The sequence below is a fragment of the Drosophila eugracilis genome, unplaced genomic scaffold (assembly GCF_018153835.1).
Source record: "Drosophila eugracilis isolate 14026-0451.02 unplaced genomic scaffold, ASM1815383v1 contig_75, whole genome shotgun sequence".
NCBI lineage: Eukaryota > Metazoa > Arthropoda > Insecta > Diptera > Drosophilidae > Drosophila > Drosophila eugracilis.
In genome coordinates this window covers 673,988-699,769 of record NW_024573645.1, presented here as the reverse complement: position 1 = coordinate 699,769, position 25,782 = coordinate 673,988, and the positions used below count along the sequence as shown (strand labels likewise).

Below are 25,782 nucleotides of genomic sequence, written 5' to 3'. Positions count from 1 at the left end.
AAGCATCGTTTGTTGCTCCTCTCTCAAAAGCCAAACTGAACTTTGGCTCAATTTTCGCACAAATTTAGAGACTGCAAAAGGCCAAAAAGGACTTTCCAGATCCTATATAGGAGTTGTAGCAGGGTAGGGTGTGCGAAATTGTATCTTATGCAAATTTACCTAAATTAAACAAAATCTTTGAAAACAGAAAAATAAGTTTCGAATTTATAGGCGAAACTTGTGTATCGAACCTAAGTAATGGGCGCAACTTCAGGCCTAGGACCTTCGCAGGACCTCCTCTTTGTGTACTCAAATGCCAGGACCACCCATACAGCCCCTCATCCTCATACCATTCGAGAGTGTATTTGCTAGTGGGTATATGTGTGTTTGTGTGCTAGTGTGTGTGTGTGTACAATGCGACAAAGACTTATGGTTTCATTGCCGGAATTAGAAGCTTTCTCTGCCTGCATTTCCACTGAACAGTGAACAGTGAACACACTGCACTTGTTGTTGCCGCCGTCGGTGGAACATTTGTCGTCCTTGTTGCTGCTGCTGTTGCCCGTTGCAAAATATATTGCAAATAATTCTCAATATATCGTAAAATGTCTGCTGCTAGTACAGTAAATATGCAAAGCTCGTTTAGCGCAAACAGTTGGTGGGAGTTAGGGGGTTAGGGAGGTGGTTTAAGGGGCGGTGTCTAAGGGGCGGGTGTGTTCATGGGCGAGTTTTTGGCCACTGATTTAGGGTATTGGCAACTTTTGGTGTTGGCCAAAGAAATGGGTTCAAAATAAAGCCCTTACGAGTGCATAAGAGTGTCATTAATCATGGCTAAAACCAATTTTAATGGCTTAAAATGCACTGAGAGGATTAAGAACAAGAAGATAAGAGACGTTGGGATTTCAGCATTTAAGATTAAGCTTTTTATCTTGTAATTCTTAAAGAACTTTGAAGAAAATGAAAAGGAATTCAGGTACAAAACTACAAATATCTCACCACTTTATAATATTTTATAATGGTTTTAGCTTATTTTTTTTAGTAATTTTTAGAAATAAGTTTTACTTTTTACCACCTTTTCTAACCCCCTACTTGACTATGCATAAAGGGGTGGTAATCGCCCCCAAAAGCACCCCAAAAAACCCACACAAACTGCATAGGGAAACATATGGCATTCTGCGAGTACATTCACGATGGGTCGCACACTTTGACAGTTAATTTCGCAATTGTATTTCAATAACGATAAATTTCCACGTTCGACATAAAGTTGGCCTTGTGCGTATGTATGGGTGTGTGTGAGCCAGGTCCTGTGTAATTGTGTGTGCAGCTGATAAAGGCTAAAACCCGGAACATTTGCTGCAGCAGCCAATACGGAATCTAATTAAACAACAACTAAGTATATGCCAAATGGCACAACTGCACTCTCGTTGCATACACATTGATCAATTAACAGACAATATTTTCATTTCGCCAATGGGTTAATTTATAAGCAACTCCACGACGTTTACACATTTTCTACGATTTCTAAGCGCCTGGGGCTGAGATGCTAAGTTAGAGGTTTTCTAGCCAAGTAAGAAAGTCTTTTAGTTTGGAAATATTTGGCAAACTATTTAACAAGTTTTATTTTAAGTATTTAAATCGGAATATAGAATTATTACGGCTTATTAAGTGTCAGAAGTTGAGATGCTAAGTTGGTGATTATCTAGCTAAATACAATAATGATCTTTTCTTTAAGGTTTTTAAGAAGAAAATGCCAAAAAGATGATCAATTATTTTAATATTATTTTTTCTATTATATCTTTTTAAAAATTCTTTTCTTTAAAAATAGGAATATTCAAAATTTTCTTAGTAAATAATCCTTACCATTTTAGGTTATTAAAAATATTTTAATTTCCAGAACAATCTAAGTCAGGGATGGGGTGAAAAAAGGGAAGGGCCGAACCATATTGTTAATGGCGCAAAATCCGGGAAGCAAATAAAGCGACGAGCACGCGACTGAGCCGCATGGCCGACAGGTGCTGCAATGGCCGCCTGTCTGAGCCGGACTCGCCCCCTCCCTCTCTCTTTCTCTCTTAACCAGCAGGGGGTGGGTTGAACCCTCCCTTTTACACCCTTTGCAACTGTTTCCTTTCGCTCTGTTGGCCTGCACACATGTGTGTGTGTTTGCGCCCTTGTGCTTGTGTGATGGCATTCCCTGGCAGTCGAGGAATGCCAAAAGTGCATTTCCCTTCTCTCTCTAGCCGCATCTACCCCTCTCGCTCGATCTCTCTTCCTTTCTCCCTTTCTGAGTTGGCCTGCAATTGTTTTGCAAAGAAGTCCCCTCGAACCGTGTGCTAAATGTCAAGTTCAAATGGCAAAGTTCTTCAAATGAAATGATGCTGGGTGCCGAGAACTGAGAACTGAGAACTAGGGGAAAGCTGGGAAACCGGAGTTTGCAGGACGGAAGTGCAACTGGAATTGTTGTCCCACCTCGAGTGCACTTTATGATCTGTGAATTTGTTGCCAATTTGCAATTGTTGCTTTAACCGTTTAGTTAATTTGGCTTGAAAGTTTTACCATCCTGGTGGGAATTTCGGATATGTTGCTTAATGGACAGTTGGTTGTTGGGAATTTGGAATGTTACTGCTAGCTAGTTGGTAGTATTTCTTGGTGTTAATGATTGTTTTGTTTTATTATTTAAAGAAATTTCCTTTGTTCCCGTTTTGGTCGCTGTGTTTATATAATATTGCATACTATCAGGCGTCTTCCTAGGCGATTTCTCAAGGTTTTTATAAGATTTTTTTCCATTTTTTCTGTTCATCGAAGGTACTAAACTTCCAACTACCTAAAACTAATGTAAGCAACACACCTTTCGAGATCTGCACTTGCATTGACCTTTGTTGACCCCTTTGGGACACTTTGCACCCTGCGAGTTCTCATTACAACGGTTTCTCTCCTTCTACAGCTGCAAAAAGTGTCTTTTTCTACACACACACACACACGTACACTCACACCAGTCAGGCAAGACTTGCAAAAACGAAAGCTATGTGTGTGTGTCTTCTACTTGGGCGCGTGTGTTAAGCTTCACTTGAATGTGATTTATGTGATCCGTTGCAAATTTATGGCCCCAAGTTTTGTTGGCTAACACACACACACACACACCTGACTAACACACTAGACCATGGGTAAAACTCTTTCTGGGCAGAATTACCGCGTGGTGCGCCTTTTGTCCCCCTTTTTACTGTTGTGGCTGCAATTGTTGCCGTTGTCAACGTGGTGCCCCCTCTTTTGCCTCTGCCCCAACTCCATTTTCCTTTCATTTCCCCAACCCCAAAAGCTGCCAAGTGACACAAAACAAACAAACAAAAGAAAAGTGGGAAACCCAGGCAGTTGTAGTGAATACAACTAACTATTTTCTATATATTAAGCGCCCGGCACTTCCAGCTGCAGTGGCGCCCCCTGGCGACCAAGCCAGCACAATGATTGAATTGTCAACTTTGTTTCCTTTTTGGGGGTTACTTTTGAGGAGGAGCTGAGAGGTAGTGAGTGGCTTACATGGCACGAAAAGCATTTCATTTGCATATAATTTCAAGGAAGTTTAATCTTTTAGCTCTTTAACTTTATAAAAAGTGAAATATTAACTAAAACTTAACACTCTTCCTTCAAAATATTTATTTTTACTTCTTTTTTATATTAAAAATTTTCATTTTCAAATCCAATTAAGTGAAATTTCTCCTCGTGCAGTGATCCTCGCTTCTTGTTGGTCACTTACTGGACTGCTCAAAATGCGACGGGAATACTAAATTTCCGAACTCGCTTTTCGCATTCCCCGTTTCTCCTGGGCCAATGTCAAGTGCTCCACTAGAGCCCCCCTTTTTCCCGTTTCTCCAACAAATTCTGAAATTGTTAAGCGTCCGCGGCGTTTGCAACTCTTAAGTGACATTTGTGTGACAGACATGTGCGCGGCGTGCATCCGTGATGCACGTGCTCTAATCCCCTCCCCTGACTGCCTTGGCAAACCTGCTCCACATCCCGCGTGTAATCCTATATATATTAATCCGATCTGGATTCATCACAAAGCAAAGGCTTCTCTGCCCTCAGAGAAATTTGCGGGTCAAGTGATTTGTTTATGGGCAAAAGCGAACCTCAACGGTTGGCAATTTGTTGTGACATGTGTAAGCGGCACGCCGGCAACGCCGGCAACAACAACTCATTAACCCATGCTGAACTCTGCAGCCCCCTTTTGGCCAACTGACAGCTACAAAATTGAGTTAGTTAACAGTTTTATACGACGAGGCGCGCATTTCGCGTGTTTCTGCAGGAATTCAGATACAGATACAGAAACAGATTCGTTGCTGGTCACCGGTCGCTGGTCACTGGTCGCTGGTCGTTGAGATGCAACCGCAGCGAAACTGAAGACGGTCGACGGGACAGATAACACCCAAGAGTCTGGCTTGGGATCCGTGTTGGCAACAGCAAGACGCGGGTACCAGCAACAAAGCAGCCCAAGTGACACTCACAAAATCTGACAGAGGCAGAGGCTTTAGCAATGCACTGGGAAAAATATTCAATTAAATAATAAAAACTTAACTTCTTATAAAAACAACCAAAAAATGTTTAATAATGGATATAATTTCTATGTTTTTTAAGTTTTTTCATAATAAAAATGTGTAAAAATCCGATTAAATTACTTTTGATAAATATTTTTAAGAAAGAATTAAGGGCTATTTTCTCGCAGTGCCTTGTTGCTGAGTGACTTGCGCGCATGCGCAGCCGTTTTGCTTTATTACAAGGACAAGGACTGGGCTAAGAAGGGGCTAAGAAGAGAGGGAACTACGCAGGGGACTGAAAGGGGCTCGGAGCGAAGGCCTGCCAAGTGACACATGAAAACGAAACGAAAATGACAGCGGCAAGTGACACTTGGCCAGCAGCAGTAACAGCAGCACCGCGGATCGCGATGGCGGTGGGACGGGGGCGATATCTGACCATTGTAATTTCATTTGTAATTAGCTGAATGCTGTACGAGCGAACGATCCGTTGAGTGTCGCATGGCACAGTGGGCCAAAACGGCCAGCAGGTATTGCCAAAAATACCAAAAAATAAAAAAAAGGGAAAAAGAACAAGAACAAAAATCAAGCCTGGTGCGACATTTTGGTGCGCCGAATGCCATATTTTATTTCCATTGCCAAAAGTGTCATGTTACAGAGATTTATGGGCGCTGTCACTATGCTGTGTGTCTCTCTCTCTTCTTCTGCTCTCTTCCTATCTCTCTCCTTCTCTCTCTCTCTCGCTGACTCGCTCACGCCCAAAAATTTTGTTCATGTTTTGTGTTTTGTGTCACAGACACAAGGCAGCACAACAAAGTTGCGCATAAATACAGAAAAATACTCTGACCAATTCCAAAATGCATCGAGTGCGATAAACAGGGCCCGAAATACATACTTGGCATACGACTTTTGGCCAGTTATCAGCAGCCTTTAGTTTGGATCGGTGATTTATGGCCGAAAGTATTCCCAAAAATCCCAAAACTACCTGTTCTATCGATCTGATGGCCCCTAACTTTCTTTTCCAACCTACGAAATGTTTGGGCAGCTCAGGTGTCAATACACTCGCTTACGGCAGCCGCAGAGGCGTCTGTTTTCCAGTTCGTCTTGGTTCGCCCCTCTCTACCATCCTCCTATCCCTTCCCAATCGAATCCAATCCAATCCCATCCTATGCAATCCCCCTCTCCTTCCTGGCCAGAAACCTCCAACTGACAATGACATATTTGGCTGGCACTTTCATCGCACGTCCATGTTAATATGCTCAGGATTTATGGCCCCAGCTGACAAAGGAAATGGCATTCGGGCTCAATTGTCGTTGCTGTTGTTGTTGTTGTGCACATCCATTTTGTTGCATGCAACGGAAAGTTGCATAATTTTTATGGACACTCGTTAATAGATCATCGATTGAGATTACAGGAAAACGTTCGATTCTGGTTCGGTTCCACTGCGGTGGGTCTGTAGTTCTGAGGAATTTTACCAAAGTCAGGGGACATTTTGTGAACGTGATTTTGGTTTGTGATTGAAAAGGGGTTGGTAGAAGGGCGGGATTTGATTTTTATTTAAAGAAAAGAAAGAGAAAGAGATACCTTTACTTTCCTTTTGGTGTATTAAAAAAAGTAAACATTATAAAAAATCTATTCATTAAGGCAAAATATTTCCATTTTAAGCAGTTTAATTTGTTTATTTTTAGAACAACAACCCAAAGTCATCTTTACCTTGATTTAAAATCCATAACTTATATCTCACAAAAGCTAAGATCTCTAAGACTTAATCCCATCTGGCGAAATCCAACTAACAATCTTATCTGAGAATCTCTAACGTCTCCATAAGATCTTAACTTGTATAACAAACTGCTCAGCCTGTCTAACCATTGTCTAATAAGAAGACTACGAATATCGTAAACGATCTAGAGCCGAACCGAAATGTTCCAATTCGAATAAAGGTGAGATTGAGATTCATTCCAGCGAGAGCACATAAATTAATGCCCAAGAGCAGGGTCCAAAAACCGGCTGAGCGAAAAGATGATCGATCACCAGGTGAGCGAAAGAGAGGAGCCAGATAAACAGAGAAAGAGAGAGAGAGAGAGAGAGAGAGAGACTCCAGAGAGACAGAGAACAAACGGGCGCGCATACCTGTGCGGTGAGCAAGCCACGAATTCTGAGCATCAGGTGAAGATCGCAGTAGATTTCCAGCCATCTGACATTTCCAAAATGGGTTCATGCACGCACACCATCACACTTGCGCTTCCATGGATGATCCGTCACTTGTATCTTTGAGTGATCACTTCCAGGCCCATTTCATTTGCCCAACGGACATTGCGGTGTCATGACGTTTGCTTCTCTTTACGATCAGCTGATCATGATGGCCGCCAAAAGCAGGTTTTCCAAACGAGCGCGTTATTAATCATAAACAGTCGAAAATTGGAAAGAGAGGGTACCCCGAAAAAGAGTGAGTGGGAAAGACAACAAATGCTTTTCAAATACACGAAAATTTATGGCTGGAAGCCAAGCCGACGGCAAGCAGTCCGCGACATGCACAAAAGTCATTTATTTCGCGGACTCTGCTTTTTGACCTAGAAAATCATATCGGTAGCCGCTGCGATTCGTATCTCCCAGATACACACGCACTTCCGCTGCCGGCGAACTCATAAATTATCTGCACTACATTTCGAGGGGATAGGGGTAACGGGTAACCAGAAAGGTTCCTTTCGAGGCTTTGATTTCAAATCTAACTAACTCGCTGAAAGTTCCGCAACCTCTGAGACCCTTCATTTGTCCGCTGACCAACGCCTCGAACGGATCTTGCAGCCGTGATCTTGACCAAGATCGAGGCCAGTTTACCGCCGGCATTTCGCGATCTCCGCAGCGCGCTCTTTTTTGTATTTTTTCCCCCCATGTTCGGATCTCGTGTGGTTTTTTTTCTTTGCTGATCTGGAGCAAATTGGTTTTTGGCGGTTAATAAATTTTCAAATTAATTGACTAATTGCATACCTACAGCGAAGCGAACAGAATCTCCGAATAAAAGTGAAACGAAAGAGCGGGCCAAAAAAACAAGAAAGAAAGAGATACGGATGTAAATTCCATGATAAGACGGGTTTTAGCCGACATTTGGATTCACTGGCACATCGCTTTGGTTATAACTCCCCAAAGAGGTGGTTCCATCTACAATCTATCTGCTTTTCCACCTCTAACCATTCATTAACTGTAACTTGGTAAACAAACTACTATTCTGTGCTCACTTTGGATCGAAGATATATACGTTTTAATGACACAATGATATGGTAAATTACGTATGCCATTGCAAATGGCATTTGTCGTGGCCAGCAATCACGGCTGCTAAAAGGAGTTCAAAGTGTTTTGTGCTATTTGAAGAGTGCTTATTGACTTTAGATGTAAATACATGGTGTTTGGTGAGGTTTTTAAAAGCTTAAAATGGGTGGAAAATTACTGATTTAAAGTTTACTTTGAGCTACAGTATGTTTATCAGATAAAATTGTATCTGGTTGTTCTAGTTTCTGGTTTTTTCTATGTTTATATCAGATTTCTATATAATATACCAACCAAAGTTTGTGTCTTTCTGGCTTATATTTTAGTTTTAATAAGACAACTATTAGATTTGGAATTAAAAACTTGGCTACTAATGTCTTGAACTAATTTCTGATTTTGGAATCGGATTTATACATTCTGTAAAGCCAAATCCTATTCAAACATATCTCTCATTTTCCTACAGACTCTTCAGTTATAAGCCCTGATTTCATCCCTACTGCCCAACACCTGAGTCCAAGTAATTAGCACACGCTTTGCCACCTCATTCCGAGCCTCCCCGAAGTGTTCATTACCGGCAATGAAGCCGAAATTACTAATTCATTAATTGAAACCTGCCCGGTAACAGTCAGTCCTGCTCTGACCAGGCCAAAACCCAGATGTCCATTGGCTGGCAGGCGACACATGCCAGGATGTCCTTGCCATTGCCATGGCCACCACCACCCCCCTTCGCCTCGCTTCATCCTGCAGATGCTGCAAATGCCAACGGTAAAAACGAAAGTGCTCTGTGTTGCCATTTTATGAACTGTTTCCGGTCCGTTGGAGAGAGAGTACAGCACTTACACTTACACCGCACACAAAGTGCTCCCCAGTTAATAATTTCGAAGTGTGTAAAATCAAATTGCCAGCCAGCAGCACGTTGCCAATGTATCTGTGGGATACATCCGCATCTGTGTTTGTTGGCCTAATTTGTCAGTGATTTAAAGCTCATCATATTAATGGTTAAAATTCTTGTTCGGTTTTTGAATAATTTATGCATAAGCGTGATGCGACAGTTCTTTGGACTTTCTTTTTTGCTTTTTTTCCTAACATATGTGGAATTTTTGCACTCTCCATATTCTTTTAGCCTTCTTTTTTTTTGGGAGGTTTTTGGTAGGACGGACATTTGTCCGTATTGCAGGTGCTGTTTGGGTCTCCTTCTCATTCTTTTTCTCTCTCCCTTTCTCTCTCTTTCTCTACGGTTGTTATTGTGTAATGTCTATGAATATGAATTATGGAAATTGCAGAGCCACAACGACAAGGACAACGACCAGCCAACAAGAGCCTGAGTTTTCAGTCGTCGCATTTGGCCCGCTTTTTTCCGTTTGTCATTCGTTTGCAAATTTTAAAACTCTCCAGGGAGAGGTTTTTTATTGTTGTTGATTTTTGGGGGCGGTGTTTACGAATATTTGCAGGCCACTTTTTTTTGAGGTCGTTGGAACAGTGACCGAGTTTGGTTTGGTTTCGGAGTTCGATTTGTTTTAAGGAAGGGGTTTGTATGTTCTGTATGTTGGAAAGCGGTCATATCCTAGCCCTTTCTATAAGGTTTACTTACTATGTTATCTAAAAAACCAACTAATAAATACCCTAACTAACTTCTGATCACTTCCCCTTTTAAAATCAAAACATCCCCCGGCTAACCTGCTCCTATTAAAATCGCATAAATCCAATTAAAAACGAACACCGAATTTATATGAGCAAATAAAAAGGAGCTCTCGCTCGCCCCCGACTGGCCGGCACGCCCACTTCGACGGACATCCGCCGCTGACATTTACATTTAATGCTTGCAAATTTAACAAATAATATTCAATTAACAATTTGAATATGAATTTATTACAGGGGGTGCCGGTGCCGGTGCCGGCCGACGGAGGCCGAACCGCGCGTCCAAAGTGGCAACAACTTCGACATGTGAGAGGGGAGGGTTTTAGCGGGAAGTAACGAGTTGGCCAAGTGGCCGACTTGTTTACCCTGCCACCCGCAAAGCGAAAAACAGACAAAAAAAAAAGAAAGAAAACACACACAGAGAGAAAACAAAACAAAGTCAGGGAGTGAGAGGGAGAGGGAGAAAAAGTTATGTGAAAAAGGTGGGAAAATGCAAGCATTGTTAGCCTTTTGGCCAGGCTAAAAGGTAACGAAGCATGCAGCCACTGACGGACATACGGACAAATGGACAAACGGACAAACATACGGACATTCAGATGGAGGAAGCCGCGCAGGAAGCGCAAGGAGCAGGGCACAACTCCTGGCAGGCCGCACATTTCAATAATTATTAACTGCAACATGCTACATGCAACATGATGGCCACATGCAACCTGCAGCAAGCCGCACAGTAGCAACATACACATATACAGACTGTAACTAGGGGGACCTGCAATTATCAAAACTTGTCCAAATTGACATTTTTTTTCCAGCCTGGTCTGGCCAGGTGGAGGACAGAAACAGGTAGAGTTGGGGGCGTCAGCCCGTTGGCCATTGCATTTTGGCACGTTGCGGATTTTGAAATGCAAACACGGCATTTAATTCTATTAAGGTCGCTATTTAATTATCTCTGGCGGGCACGGACCGAAAACGCAGCGTTCAATGTCAGTGAAGCCGGAAGAGAGTGGTTCCTCTGGCTCGTTCCATAGAGAACTCCGCCTCCCAGAGAGTGCCCCTTAAGTGGTGCTGGCCATAATCCACAGCCAGGAGCAGCGGGCTTATCTGAGCTTATCTATGGAGTGCCAAAAGTGAAGCTGCACGGAAAGAAAATGGTTTTTAGCTTGAACTGATCTTTATTTTATGTCACGTTTAGACTTCTTTGGGTTTCTGTTAAGCAGATTTTTAAAAAAGTTTTCAACTTTATACCATTTTTTGATGGTTAAAGGTAGATTTTTATATTTCAACCTTAGAAACTTATCACTTTTTCTCTCTCTGCATGCTTCGTGGCTCTCGAATCTGGGATAGCTGATCGCAGATCCCCAAGTAGCTGCCCACTTGTTGCGCCTGTGCCAACATTTAGCTACCGATTTGCACGAGATTATCAATTGAATATAAATAATAAGTGGGAGCGAGCCGAAGAGCTCACTGAGCAGCATCTGGGTGGCTCAGCTTCGCTGATGGCCCGCCAATTTTTCGCCTCAATGCACCGCCAACAATGTATGTAATTTGAGTGGCCTGCCTTGCGATGAAAACGAAAAAAAAAGCTAAAGACCCGCGTTGATCAGAAGGAGACCTCCAGCTCCCCCCCAGCTTTTCCCTTGTTCACGTGTGTAATTGGATTTTAAGAAGTAGCTGCGCGAGACAAGACTGATTGATAACCTCGCATCAAAAGGTCCCAAACAACAGGCTGAAATAAACGCCTTCAGTGGCTCTGGGGGCTTTGATGTTCGCGTTCGGCGTCGAATATCGTAAGTTGATCGGATATAGACGAATGGGGTGTACACTACTATCAAGGGTAATATTATTCGAAAATAAGAGGGTATATCTATTACTATTAGTAACAGTATATCATAGATGAAAAGTAAGTGATCTTTATATAAGCCCAAGTAAGAGCCAGTCTTTTTTTATCAAAGAAAAAGGGTATAAAAACTGAATATTCCTATTTTATTGCCTTAACAGCACTTAAGACTGAATAATTAAACAACAAAAAATTGATTAAAATTCATATTTTTATCTCAAAAGCTGTTTATTAAGAAAAATTCACACCCCGAGAGTGCAGGGTATGCAAGGGAAAACACGCAATTCGGGGCAGCTCGAACCAAAAGCTGATAGAATGAGGTATGAGGAAGAGGGAAAAGGGAGCCGCTTCCAACAGGGACCAGATCTGGATCCCCACTAGCCCTTGCCGTACTGCGTGTTGGCCAATTGAATTGCCATGTTTAATATTAATTGCCAGCGGAGCAAGCAGCTCGAACATGGCGAGTTCTCTCTCTGTTTTGGCTGAAGCGTAATCATGGGACAGTGAATCAATCATTTCCACACGCGGCGGCCCCCAGGTTTTCCCGGTCCACCCACAGCCACGCCTACTTACTAGGCTCACATAAAAAGATAAAAACTAGGGTATTTTAGCCACCGTCACCACATTTCGATTAGTTTAGTTAGTAGACCTGATCTACACTCTAAAATCCATAAGACTAAACTCTATTTTCGGAAAAGAAAACTTAAGAGCGAATAATGTAACGAAATAAAAGTGGAAATTTTCTTACCCATGTCTGTTGATATGCCGCCGTATTGTGTTAAATCAGATCTTATCTTACCTGAAAATGCAAGCAAAGCGGAGAGAAGAAAACGTTTAAAAAATGTGGAATCAAAATTGTTTGCTCTCGAGAGATCTCGAGATGCAGATGGATGGTGTTTGCTATATATATATAGATAGGTATGTTGGGGGGAACTGGGAGGGGGCATCTTAGGGTTAAGCAGCCGCACGTGTTGCGAGGCTGGTTAAGATTTGCCAACCAAAGCTTTGTTGTTGTGGTTAATGGAAATGGGATAGAGAAATATGGAAAGGTGGGCAATAGGATAAGTGATAATTGGAAATAATAAGAGGAACTAACTTACTAAGATTAGCTAGAGCAAATTGAAATTCAATTAAGTGTTTATCGAAATTAAATATTTATAGGATCATTAAACTGGATTGTTATGTCAAAAGTTATAAAATATGTGAACTTTGTAGTTCTTATTCTATGAAAAACAAACTTGTAGATCTATTTCTGGGATTTTAAGACTTATTTTGTTAATAACTAAACTTAATGTATAAGAAGTCTTTCCTTTCTTACTGTAAGAGAAACAATCAAGTGGCTTTCCTCTATATAGTAACATTTTTACACGTTAATAACACTCTTGAAATACTATATCTTGATTTAGAGGTCTTACTTAGTTAATAACTATCCTTAATCCCTGAGAAGCATCTCCTTCTTTGCCATAAGAGACATGAACAAGGGATTTCCCTCTATAACTCCCATTTCTAATCATTTTAAAATTCCAAAAAAATACAAATCAAGAAGGAAGCTTATTTTCCAGTCCCTCAAACTGCACTCCATAACTCTAGATAACCTGGCACTATGGAAGTCATTCAAAGTTTGAACTAGGGCTATCAATCCCATTTAGACTGATTCATGGCAGCGGCATTATCGCCTTGTTCTATCGCAGTTTGCTGGATGTCTCGCCTTTTTTCACGATATTCTAGCGTCGCCTCGGCTTTTGTTTATGCCATGAAAGTGCAAAATGTAAACAATCCGAAATGCCAACGCCTCGAAAAGTGGCCGTGGCAGAAGGGGGCGTCCGCCCAGCTTGCCGTGGAAAAGGTAAAAGTATAAAAATATGATTTAATGGCAGCGATAAAACACGTGTGTATTTAAATATGCGCGCCTGGCGCCTGAGTAAACGTAATTTCCAGCACAGGGAAAACCCACTACTCCACACACAGATACTATGTGGCCATCCAGACGCAAAGAAACAACAAAGAAAATATTAAATTAACAAAAAAAAAATAAGAACAAGAAAACGGCCAAAAACTATGAGAGGGGCAAAGGATTTAAATTTGACAAACGCTTGGCTTTTCCCCCTCTCTCTCTTCACCACTCTCAGCTTCTTTCCGTCTGTAAATGAAAATGAAAATTATGAAAGACAAAAAAAAGAGAAGGAAAAAAGTACGGAAAAGGGGCCAGCCACTTTAGACAAATTCAAACAAATGGCTGGCAAACGGGTGGAGGGGGATTCTGTTTACATGCGACGCGACTTGTAAAAATTAAACATTTAGTTTGCGGTCTTCTGCCCCCTTTGGAAAACCTCTTCTCAACCCTCTCCGCCTCCTTTTGCGTGATTTTTCACACCTTTTCCGCGGAGGGGAAAATGATTTTTATGACTCTTTAAGGCGGCGCACGCTTCGTTTTTGTGGGAGGATTAGCCGCCAGTCGCATAAATGAGAGACAGTAAAAAATCAGAGGCAGAGAGACAGAGTGAGAGTCTGGAAATCTCTGTAGGAGAATGAGAGAACATTTTCCGGCTGCAGCTTGCGGCGTCTTTTGGCCTTTTATTGCCCCATCAAAGGGGCTGATATAAATCTTAATTGCCGACCCAAATAAATAGACGCCGTAGAGCATGTGGCATACGGAACTTTTGAGCTTCAAAATATCAAACTGAACTGTAGAATGCAACTTGAACGACGCACGACGGGGGCAGCTTTACTTTCGAGTGGAAAACTCGTTAGCTATTTAGCATAAACACTTTCACAGTTTTGACCAGAAAGCAAACTGATAACAACTAAGGAGAACTGGCAGCCCGAAGAAGTCATTAAGGAAACATTAAATTGACATTAATGTGGTCGAAGGAGAGGCGAGAGGATCCCGCCGAAGGAGCCCCGAAAGTTCTGACCAAAGTTCTCCTTCAGATAAATCAAAATAGTAATCTATAAATTATAGTGGCCAAGCAAAAATGTTTCGGGAATGTGGCTAACAAATCGATGACCCAACAACGAAAAAATATATATATATATATATTCCAAGCGGCTATAACAGTTACCCATATTTTGGTCAAGGCAGATCTCGTAAATCATGGACAGCTGGCAAAACAGGCTCTTGAGGGAGGGTATCAACGAATCAGAAATGCCCTTATTATCTTTCTAAAGAGTGGGTAGTGCAAACTAGTTTGGGAAAAAATAGGCTATAAGATTGTTTAAACTCTTCATTCATATAAAATATTCTTAAAAATAAATGAATGGCTGGGCCAGGCGGGAGAAATATTTATGCCTAATGATGTTCAGGCTGGTGAACATGTGGCATTGAGGCATGTGTTTACAGTGAGAAAAATATATAAAAAAAAGGAAAATTTATTCTATATAAAATAGTTAAATATATGTATTGTAAAAGACTGATAGATAATATTTAATATTTAATGCAGAAAATCATGTAATTATCAGAAAAGTCTTGATTTTTCTCCCTGTCATGGTAAAAATTTATAACTTTTTAATACAAATCTTTCCCTGTGGAGTTCTCTTTGGCAAAGCCACCTGAAGCCACCGAACTGGACAATTGTGAACCCATTAATCTTTGTCTTTTTAGTCTTGGACTTAGATTTCTATCTTAATTGAAGCTCATTATAATATGCGTTTCCTCCGCTGCGGCATGTTTGCTAGCTGCTGCTGCTGCTGCTGCTGTTAGCTAGTAGCCCCAACTTTTGTTACACAATTCCGAAGACAAGCGATATTCAAACGAGATTTAGATAGAAAGAGAGACGACCATTGGATAGGTTTTGCACTTGGTTGGGATCTCTTTCGGTTCGAAGGGGGAATCTGATCGCAATCAGGGCCTGTCTGATCCCAATCCCGGCAAGAGGCCACCACCAATGAATTATTAATAATAAATAAATCATTATTAAAATCAAAATAATACGCAAATATGCATAATATCGGAACAAGACCTTTGTATGTGTGTTTGTTTCTTTTCATGTTTACGCCACTTACCTATACAGACAAACACACACAGAGACACACACACAAGTGGTTATAATGAATGATTTGTTGTTTTATAATAAACACGCCGAGCGTCGAGCAGCAATGTTGTTGGCGTCTTCCAAGTGCCGATATGAGGCTATGACGTAGCCAACAAAGGGTTAAGGGGGAAGGGGGCGATTTGGTCACTAACGTCTGCTATATGTTCTCTACTCCCCCATATATATATATATATATATATATCGAAATATATATTCACGACCCTTGTCCCTTTTGGCATGGCTGCACTCTCTGCCCATCTCTCTTTCACCCCTTTGCATGTGTGTCTTCTTTTTAGCCAGGCCGTGTTGTTGTTTTTATTAGGTATCAAAAACACCTTAAAACATGATTTTGCAACTGCCATAAGAGAGAGAGAAGACGTCCGCACAGTGGGCCCACAAATATGAATAATAACTGCTTGTTCACATGGCATTTGTATGTTAAAGATGATCATCGATAAGGCCCAACCGACTGACTGAATGTCACAAAAGCGGAAGAAATGTATATTTTATATATACTCTACAATAATTATTACCCTTATCAGGAATCGGTGGTATATATAGTATAGTTATTATATGAAAAAATACAACACCTAATCAAATTTATTGCGGGTCATTTAAGGGAGAACTATGAATGGAGGCTAATTCTACTCTGAACTAAAACTTTGGAATTTAATCAACTTTTAACAACTTAGCGCCGTCTGTTTAGTTAATAAATTGCGTTTTTTATGTTCTGCTGTTAAGCTTAACATTTGAACATTTGCTTTTACCTTCATTAAGTATAATTTTTAAAAAATAAAAAACAGATGGTTTTTATAATTTGCAATCTTTTTGTGTATATTTTGGAAAGTTATAGAAGAAACATAAAGCTATAAAAGATCATAGTTATGACGATACAAAAGTCTATTACAGTTTTTAACACAGTTGACCAAACTAAAACTTCATTTTCTTAGGGATTTCTAAGTCATAAATTTTATATTAAAAATCCTTTAAAAATAAAGAAGTTTATATTTAGCTTTTTCTTTATGAAAATATTCAAAAGCAAAGTTCTAAAACTCTTTAATTTCTTCTAATTTTTATATTCTATCTAAAAAAATTGACATATTTTGCCCATTGCACCTACGCGGCCCTCGAAAAATACGAGAGAAAAGCCAAAATTGTTCCTCGCCCTGCAGCTCCTCAACGTTGTTGTTATATTTGTTGCTGTTGCTGTTGCTGGGCCATGTGTCTGGGCCACTTTGTGTTGTCGTCGTTGGCGACGTCGACGTCTTGGAAGCATTGGCCTCCTCGACTCAGCAGTCGCAGTCGCAAACGCAGTCCGAGTCCAACGACTTGAGGACCGCCAAGGTGCTTATTAAATTCCTTATTTAAAAATACATTAAAAAAATGCAAGAAGCTGCTGCCCCGCGAACCCAAAAACCAATCCCCGAAAAATGAAGGAGATCCCCTCGTGAGAGAGGGGGCCAGGGAAAGGGGGCATCCCTAGCATCCGCTGCCACAGAAATTGCGATGCTCACACAAGGCGCTTTGATTTGTTTCTGATTTTTGCTGAATTTTGCATTCTGCACTCGGCGGCGCAACCAAAAAAAAAAAAAAAAGAAAAGAAAAATGATTAAAAGCGCGCGTTGAAAGGTTTTCCTGTGTGTGTTGGCTGCACTTCGCCATTTACATAATCGGTGGCATCATCGCTGCACTTCCTTTGCCAATTAATTGCATGTTGCAGTGGCAACTGTTGCCTGACATTTGAACTGCGCAGAGTTTTGGAATGTTGCACTGCCCATTAACCTTGAGAAGATATGTTCTGACGTGCCCTCTTTCCTTCTACGTGTCCATTACAATTGCAGGTAGATATATAGATATATATTTCTGGCTATGAGGCATCCTGATAATTACGTCACAGCGTGAGAGTTCTTTGGCTCGGAAACTGCGGCAAATATGAATTATGATTGCCCTAAACGTGTCAATTGCCCGTCCGGCCAGCCATTCTCAAGGTCATTGTGGGACAAAAAAAATAACAAGCCGCAACAAAATCTATCTTTCAGGGTGAACTGTAGCTGCACAGAGAGAAATGGGGGTAGAGGGTTTGTAATTTACTTTGACATGAAGGAGATTTGCACTAAATTTTACTTCATTTTTTGATATAAGAAACTTTATAATATTTAATTAAACTAATAAAAAAGATGTAATTTTTAAATATTAAAATATTTTCATGTTTTTTTTGTGAATTTTAGTCTAAAATTCATAACATTTAAAGGAAAGAAAATCATAAAATGAAATTTAAAATACAAACTATTTTTAACATAAAACTAACAAATTTTTTATATAATTTTCCCCCCACATAGCCTGCTTTGAAATTAGGCGTCCGACAAATTTCGGACAGCCGCAGAACTTGGCCATAAACCACTTCACCGACGTGAACCTCACACACCGGCCCGGGCAAATAAAGCAAATTTACGAATTTATGTTGAAATTTATCGATAATGACTTAAAAGCCTTCAGGACAATGATTTAATGCTCCTCGCCGCCCGCCACTCGCCACTCGCCGTGTGTTCGCACATACAACACACGCAGACCAACATACACACACACAACAACTGGCCCAAGAACAACATAGCAACGCCAACTTGAAATGGCCAGAAAACTGTGATGTGGGTTTTTCAAATGTGAAGCCATGTTTAGATACGATAAAATTGAATTTGGTTTGCATTTTTGGGGGGCCTCGAATCAGCGGCAAATGATCGATGATCGCTGGAAGTGTGCGCCGATTTATTTATGACTTGATTTTCCTCTCCGATCGTCAGATTTAATCAGTTCGCTCAAAGCAAATCGCTTAAAATTAAATTATATTCGCTTTAAATCGCTTGGAAGTAAATCAAATCAGCGATAGCAGTTGACAAATGGCAATCAAGGGGATTTAGATCGGAGCAAATCGGAGATAAGACTGAAATATAGTATATATAGAAAAGTCATGAAGATGCCATCAGCGAGATAATCTAATTTCCACCTCTCAAGTTCAACTCTCTCCGAATATCGTAAAGGTCCAGCTAATCCCGTTTTCTTATAAGAAACATAAGGAGAGAAGGTAATTTCAGGTAATCTTGTTTGACCTTCTTCAGGTAAGAATTCATTTGAAATTTCTTAGAGGGAAGACTCTGCCTTTTAAGATGTTATAGCCCTGAGAGATGGTCTGCCTAAGCTGAAAAGTGTTATACGAGACACCCTGTATGGGAAGGTTTTTTTGGCAATGGTTTTTTTTTTGGTTTTGGCCAGGCCAATTCATCACCGACACTTCAGACTGGGCTGGCACAGCGCATAAATTTCATTACGCTGATCATCTCGCCGAATCGATCGATCGAGTGGTGGGGAAAACCTGTCGCAGGGCTCTTGAATTTAGTTCAACTTTAATTGTTTTTTAACCAGGCTATAAGGGAAATTTGATTGATTTTCGAAGGGTATTTCTCAGAAGCTTACTTTCTTACACTGATAACAAAAGGCAATGAAAAAGATAATCATTATCAGTAAAGTAAGGATGATAAAAATGATATCCAAAAAATCAAAATTATTAAATAACATCATAATCTAATAAATCCCTAAAATTCGCCCATTTTTCTCAGTGCCAACTTGTGCGCAATTTATGTTCGATCTTCGAGCACCTAGACCTCCTTTGGCTGACCTACTCTTGGCATTGTTCTTGGTTCTTGGCCCAAACGGCAATCTCAGACGCAAGCCGTTCGCCTCGCTCGGCTGGTGGCTTAAACCCGTGCAAGGCAGCAGCGGCAGCGGCGGCGGCGAGGTGCTGAACGTAATTACATAATGGCGTAGTTAACCGTAATAAGCGCGACTTCTGCTCGCAGTGTGTGTCCTGAAAGGATTCTTGCCCCTTTCCACCACTACGGCACTCCTGTGGCTGCCGCCGCCCTTCTTTTCCTTTCCATACTTTCTGCCTTTTCTGCTTTGCTATTTTTGCCAGTTTGCAGCTCTTTCAGCCGCATGCCATAATTCACGCTGCTCGTTGCCGCTCTCTTGTTGCACAAATTGCAGCTCACTTGGGCTGCCAGCGTTGCAACAATTACCGCCGAGCATCATTAAAAGCAAAGGTGACAAAAATTAGTAAACAAAGTGTTGAAAATTATTAGCCAGCCAGAGGAGCGCTGCAAGGTGTCGCTTGCTTGCCGGTGCAGAAGCAGGTGGAAGGTCTGAGCTGGTTTCTTTTAGACTCATGGGTCCATGGGTCTCTTGTTTATGGCTCTGATCTTGCTTAGAGTGATTAAATCGCTTAAATTGCCGGCCAGCGTATAAACTATACACAGATTGGTTAGCCGAACGGGTGGCTTTAAATAGAATAAGTGGAAAACAATTTGCAGTTCATTCAAAGGCAGTTAGCCAAAAGGAATTTTTAAGAACTTTATTTGCATGGGTTTAGTGTATATTAAGAAATTTTTAAACATTTTTTAAGCTGGGAAAATTTTAACTTTTTTTAGAAACAAGTTCTTGCATGTGACATGCCATATAAATTTAAGTTCTTGGGAGGTTAAAACTTGTTAACACTTAATAAGTCAAGAATGCTATCCGATTTTTAATTTGGGAACAAAATATTTTCAAGAGAGTAATACAAAATTTTGAAAATAAATTTATGATAATTTTTCAAAGCCAATAAGTTTATTAACTATTTCCAATATTTATTTTTTAATTTTATACTTATTATTTTGGTTTTTCATACAAAATTTTAAGAATTAAACTCAAAGTTGCTTTACAAAATAAAAGGTATTTCTCATTAAAATTTTTTTGATAGGTTTTATATCAAATATATTTTCCCCACTTAGTGGTTTCACATTTTTAAATAAGACATACAATATTAAGAATTTAATCTTCCACATATTTCTAATTTATTAAAAAGATTAAACGCACTCCAAAGTTTCTTCAACTTTTAGATTTTCCTAACTAACTTTCATAAAAAAACTCAGTCATTTCAGAACCAATTTATTTCTTTTTTCTTGCTTATTTTATTACTAAGCAAACTCATTATCTGTTTTTCCCTACCATCGACTTAAGCTCTTTATTATTTCCCTATAACATATTGACTTTGTCTGTTAATCGAAGCAGAGACAGCAATTAGTCAGAGGATGACTTCTGTTGCCTCAACTGCAATCTGTTGAGTTTGATAACAACTGGGAAAACAACGAAGCTTTGGCTTGGAAAGGAAAATGTATACAGTAGGGATAGGTATTTGGGGGACTTTCGTTGGACTTTTGCTACAGTGGACACTCACTTTTGGTCGGATCTTCAGGGAACTCACCTGCGATAGCCATCCAGGGGTAGAATGTGTGATTGCTGGCCTGGTGTAAACTGCTGGCGGCCGCCGTTTGTGCGGCAGCGGCGCCCGAGATGGTGCAATTGGCATTCCAGGCAGTGCCCGCTCCGGCCACGCCTACGCCGCTCTGTACGCCTCCGGCGTTACCATTACCGCCACTGACACTGACATTACCGCCGGCACTGCCGCCGCGATGGCTAACTGGGCTGCCGCCCGACGTGTCCAAATAGCCGCCCACTCGGGAATCTGGGGTGCAGGCGGAGGGTCTAACGGGCATACCGCCCGCCGGATTATTCTGTCCATTAGCATTGGCCGAATTACCGCCATTGGCATTGCCCGAGCCACCTGTTCCGCCCGCTCCGCCACCACCTCCACCGCCGCCACCACCACCTCCGCCGCCATTTGAACCGCCCGTGTTCCATATATCCTTATAGCCATTAACTGCATCCGCTTTGATGTTGAGACAATCCTGTTTGTAGGCACCGGCTCCATCGCCGTATATCTTATTGCAGGCGGCCGTGATGCTGGCATCGTAGGGCGAGTCCTGGGTGGTGCGCTGCAGATGGTGGTTGGCATAGGGACTCATGCCCAGTGATAGGGGGAAACCCCTGTACGCCGCGGCCGCTGCACTGGCCGTCTGATCGTGATGGCCACCGCTGCCCATTGCCATTCCGGTGGCCTGGTGCGGATGGCCATAAAAGCCGGAGGCCTGCTCAAAGTACGAGTTCATTGCGTTGCTGGCGGTAAGAATCTTGGCGGTGCTCCGTCAGAGACGGGCCTAAAAGTCGTTGGGGGAGGGTCTTGACTGGATTCGCAGGGATTTATTTCCAGGGATCTGGGAGTTTTTTTGGCGGATTTTTCTCAGATTTGTTTCCTCAGCTAGCTTGGATGTTCATTGGTCTTCTTTGGGTTTTTAAAAGTTCTTTAACTGTTTTTAATTTTTTAAACTTTTTTTGAAGCTTGCAAATATTTTTAAATTTATTTAAAGTCTTTTTTTATTTTTGGTTTTAATTAATATGTCTTTTATTTATTTCGTTTAATAACCAATTTGAATTGCTTTTTAAAATATTTATAAAATATTTTTCAGAAGCGTTTTGATTTTTCCGTTTGGTAAATATTTAGTTAAAAAGTTAATTTTAATTATTGCACTTTCCACGTTGGGGCCTTTGTTAGTTTAATTTAATCACTAATGTTTATTGAAACTTTAACTTGGGGTAAATAATTTTGAAAATATTTTTCACTATTGTTTTTTTTTTGGGGGTTCACAAGTGTTTTCGTATACTTTGTTGCGTTTCGATTTGGTTTGTTTGTTTTTCTTTTCGTTTTCTTTTTGTTTTCCTTTTGGCCAATTGCACTTTGCTGTTAATTGAATTCGAATTTGAATTGGAATTTGAATACTTGTTTAGCGCTTGCCTTGGCACTATCAAAGGCTCGTAAGCGTTACGATTATTACTATGTTTATTGTTATTGCAATTATTATTATTATTTTTATGATTTAAACGACTTAAACGATTATTAGCCTTAGTGTGCACTCTGCTGACCGAACTCGCCGCGATACTGTGGCTGAACTGACGGATTTTCTCGAATTGGTGAGCCAATTTTTAGTAGTGGAAAGCTAAGGCTTTTCCTCGCGCGGCATTCACGGGCGGACGACGCGTGGGCGAGCGAGCGGTAAAAGCGCTGAGGGCCAATAATAACAATAATGCCGCTGATAATGTGGATAATAAAACAAAGCGCGCGCCTGTTATCCAAACCGTTGCCATCGAACGAATGTGCCACCAAATCGCAGTTGCCAGTGTTTTGACTTTGCTCCGCACGAACCACTCATCGCCACACACACGAAACCACTCGACTCGGCCCACAGCAGAAGGAAGGAATGAAAAAAAAAAAAAAAACAACCAACAAACGAGTGGAAGTGAACGCTCCAGCCAAAACAGAGAGCCAGAGAGCTCTCAAACTGGCCCGCTCGAATGAACTTCTTCGGATGAATTCATTTTCAGCGTTCTTCGCTCAGTCTCTGTCTTCGAACTTGTTTGAGCGCTCTTGCGCTCTCTTTTCATTTTCCCCGGGGGTGGGCGACACTCGTTCATCATTCGTGAGGAAGGAAAATGCGCTCGCCGCCGGGAAATTCATCATGGAGGAGGGCTGATTTTCCTATGGCCCGGCCAAACTCACTCAACTGAGTGGCGAAAAGCGCTCGTTGGCCAGCCAGCCAGTTGCCAGTTGCACGCCGAGCGATGCACATCCCGCTTTTAGTCGGGGTTTCACAGCATTTATGACTACTGTTTTGACTGCTTTTCTGATAGTTGGTAACTCACGAAATTTTTATTGTTCTTTCTTTAGTTAAAATATTACTGGTTTTTATTTTAGTATTACATTATTTAAACTTTACTTAATCCAGAAATAGGTTTTTAAATATTTTTTTATTTATTTATCTAGGGCTAACAATTACTAATAAACTAAAAGCTAACATTTGGCTAGGAGCAATAACAGCTCAGACCTTCATATCGGCTAAAATTAAAAATTTTTGAGCCTAGTGCTCATAAGAAAATTTATAAATAAAGTATTGTCCCTCGGGCGGTTTAATGAATGCTTATGGTATAGTTACCATATCTCCTAGAGGAGTTACATATATTATATTTGTAAATAATTTAAAATTTAATCTTATTATTGTAGCTTAAAAATCGAATATAAGTCAACTAAATTTATTTTGCTTGCTAAATATGGTTTAGCAAAATGAAAGCGATTAATAAATTTTCTTCGGTGATTATTCTTTCGTAATTATTTTCTTGCTTTTCCGCTGGCATTGCACTTACAAAGTTTATCTATACAGATGCAAGTTTGATTTTAATTTTAACAGCAAAACTTAAAGAAATATGAAAGTATTCGAAAAAGGTTCGAAATAAAACTTGAAGTATTTTAAATAAATATTTTTGTTTTCAAGATACGTTTCAAGATAAATTAAATTTATAGAAATATTGTATATTTTTAAATAAATTCTGGAAGCAAAATGAATTCATTGACAAAAGGATGGAATACAAAAACACTTTTTAAAGTTACACAACTATTTGGCATTTTATTTGTTGCATATAAATTGGTTTACATTTTATAAACAATTTTAAGAATGGAAAAAACTGTTTAATTTTGAAGGATTTATTAAATTTTTTAAACTTTTTAAAGGAGAAAGAAAGGTCTTTTAGGACAAGGGATACCAGAACATTTATGGGGAAATTTTAAATTGTTATTAAAAGCCAAGTTTAAGAAAAGGTAATGCTGAGATGTTTGACTCAATATTTATAAAAAAAACAAAATAGATGCCTTATAAGACCAAAGACATTTTAAATTTACACTTATATCAATGAATATTTATCGTTAAAATATTAAAAAATTTATTTATATGGTGCTTAAGAATGATATCAAAACTGTAACCATTTAAATCAGATTTAGTTCCTTAAAAATTAGCTAACCCCCATTCGGGTTTCCTTTAAACTGTTCTTCAGCCAAGCATCTGGAAAATTTGTGTGCTGCGGTTTTCCTTTTCCTATTCACATTCAAATTCGAATTCACATTCACATTCGAATCGAAATGTACAATCCGTTCGGCAATACTTTGAATGGGATATTAATGTCAATGTAAATATGGCTGCGAATGCGAATTGATGCTAATAAATTCATATGCATAATGCAAATAGATCGGGGCTCTTTCTGGCCCCGAGAACGCCGAGCCATTCGCGAAAGTTTCGCAAATATTTGTCAAAGTTTCCACATTCGCACAAACGGCTCGTAGATTAAGCCAGAAACCGAGGACGAACAAACAAAGTTGCTTGCCACAAGTGTTTGCAAAATAAACTTATTATAAGAAGAAATTTACTTTTCTACTTTTCTCAGGCCCCATCCCTCTCCCGCCTTGCCTGCCACATTTTCCACCCCTCAATTTTTCGGTGCCAAGTCTGAAAAATCAACAACAAGCAAAAAGATACAAAAACTTCCACAAAACACACACAGATACACAACACACACAGACACACACAGAGGCTACAATCGCGGCGACATTTTCCCCAAATATGCGGCCAAAAGCCCAAGAAAAACGAAGGCAAATGGCGAGAGGACCAAAAGCAAAGGCAAAAGTAAAGTAAAAATCGCAGTCGCAACTGCAAACTAAATATCGTGAGTCGGCGGCGGGAATGCCAGGACCCAGAGGAAACTCCGAATCCAGGACTCGCAGCCCTCAAGGGGAAGGACACGAGTGGCAGGATGAAAGAGGGGAGGACTCGTGGGGATGACAGAGAAATAGCCTCATAACCATTTGAAGCCATTCGAAGGCGCATAAAAGGATCACAACAATCGCCGAAATGAGCCATAATGAGCTCGTAAAAATTTTGCTACCTAATATACTCGGGAATCTTACGGGTACGAGTATATTCAAACTTGCTACGTTATGGGGTATGCAATGGGGCAGCTCCCCCCCGCTCCTTCTCTTTCTGGCACTCTGTGTGGGTCTGCCACTGCTGCTGCTGCTGTTTCTGCTCTCCCCTGCTGGAGCTCCTTTTCCTGCTCCTCCTGCAGGAGCTCCTCCGCGTGCAGAAAGTTCAGTTTGTGAGTTTTGTTTTTGTGTTCGACATCGATGATTGTTTTTTCCTCCGCTGTGCATTCTTAACTTGGCTAAAACGAGAGAAATGATTGGAGTTGCGGTTGGCTTATTGATTGATTTCGATGTCTTACCTGGTTGGAATATAATAAGATGTCTTATTACTAACTAACTGAAGTTTTAATGAGTCTGAACTGTAGTTCCCTATGAAGCTATACTAAGCATAAGCTTAGGAGCTACAAGTACTCTAGATATAAAAGAAGTTAATACTACTAGTTATTAGTTAATAAGAGCGGGGAAGATTGAGAGATTATTTCCCAAAAGTTATTTTTAACAAACTCTTAAGTTCAAACTAAAAAGTAAACTTGTTCTAACTTTAGAAGCCTTAACTTAGAATCATGGAAACCTTTAACGTAATGCAACAATTTATTTCTTCTTCTGACTATGTAAACACGTTTTAACAATTGAATGCCACCCCAGCCACGCCCACACACAACCCAAAAAAGGGAGGGAGGCTTCGATTGTCTTGGCATAAAGTCGCCATGAGATTGTGCGATTCTCGATTCGCAATTCGATTCCCAGGCATTTGCATACAAAGCGATCTCATTTTCATATGGCCAA

General features: G+C 40.5%; 1 protein-coding gene across 5 annotated transcripts in view; it reads right to left on the bottom strand.

The window, feature by feature from the left end:
• Positions 1–22,418, bottom strand: part of LOC108113820 (homeotic protein ultrabithorax) — an 84,491-nt gene extending 62,073 nt beyond the window's left edge. For 2 of the 5 annotated variants that reach the window (XM_041819453.1, XM_041819457.1), the window contains exons 1-2: positions 20,533–22,418; positions 11,984–12,034 (exon numbers count right to left, since the gene is read on the bottom strand). In XM_041819453.1, coding sequence (XP_041675387.1) covers positions 11,984–12,034; positions 20,533–21,304 — 823 coding nt within the window. In that variant the 5' untranslated portion in view covers positions 21,305–22,418. The remainder of the gene's footprint in view (positions 1–11,983; positions 12,035–20,532) is intronic. The other 3 variants (XM_041819454.1, XM_041819455.1, XM_041819456.1) reach the window with 3 other exon arrangements.
• Between the last annotated feature and the right edge of the window lie 3,364 nt (positions 22,419–25,782).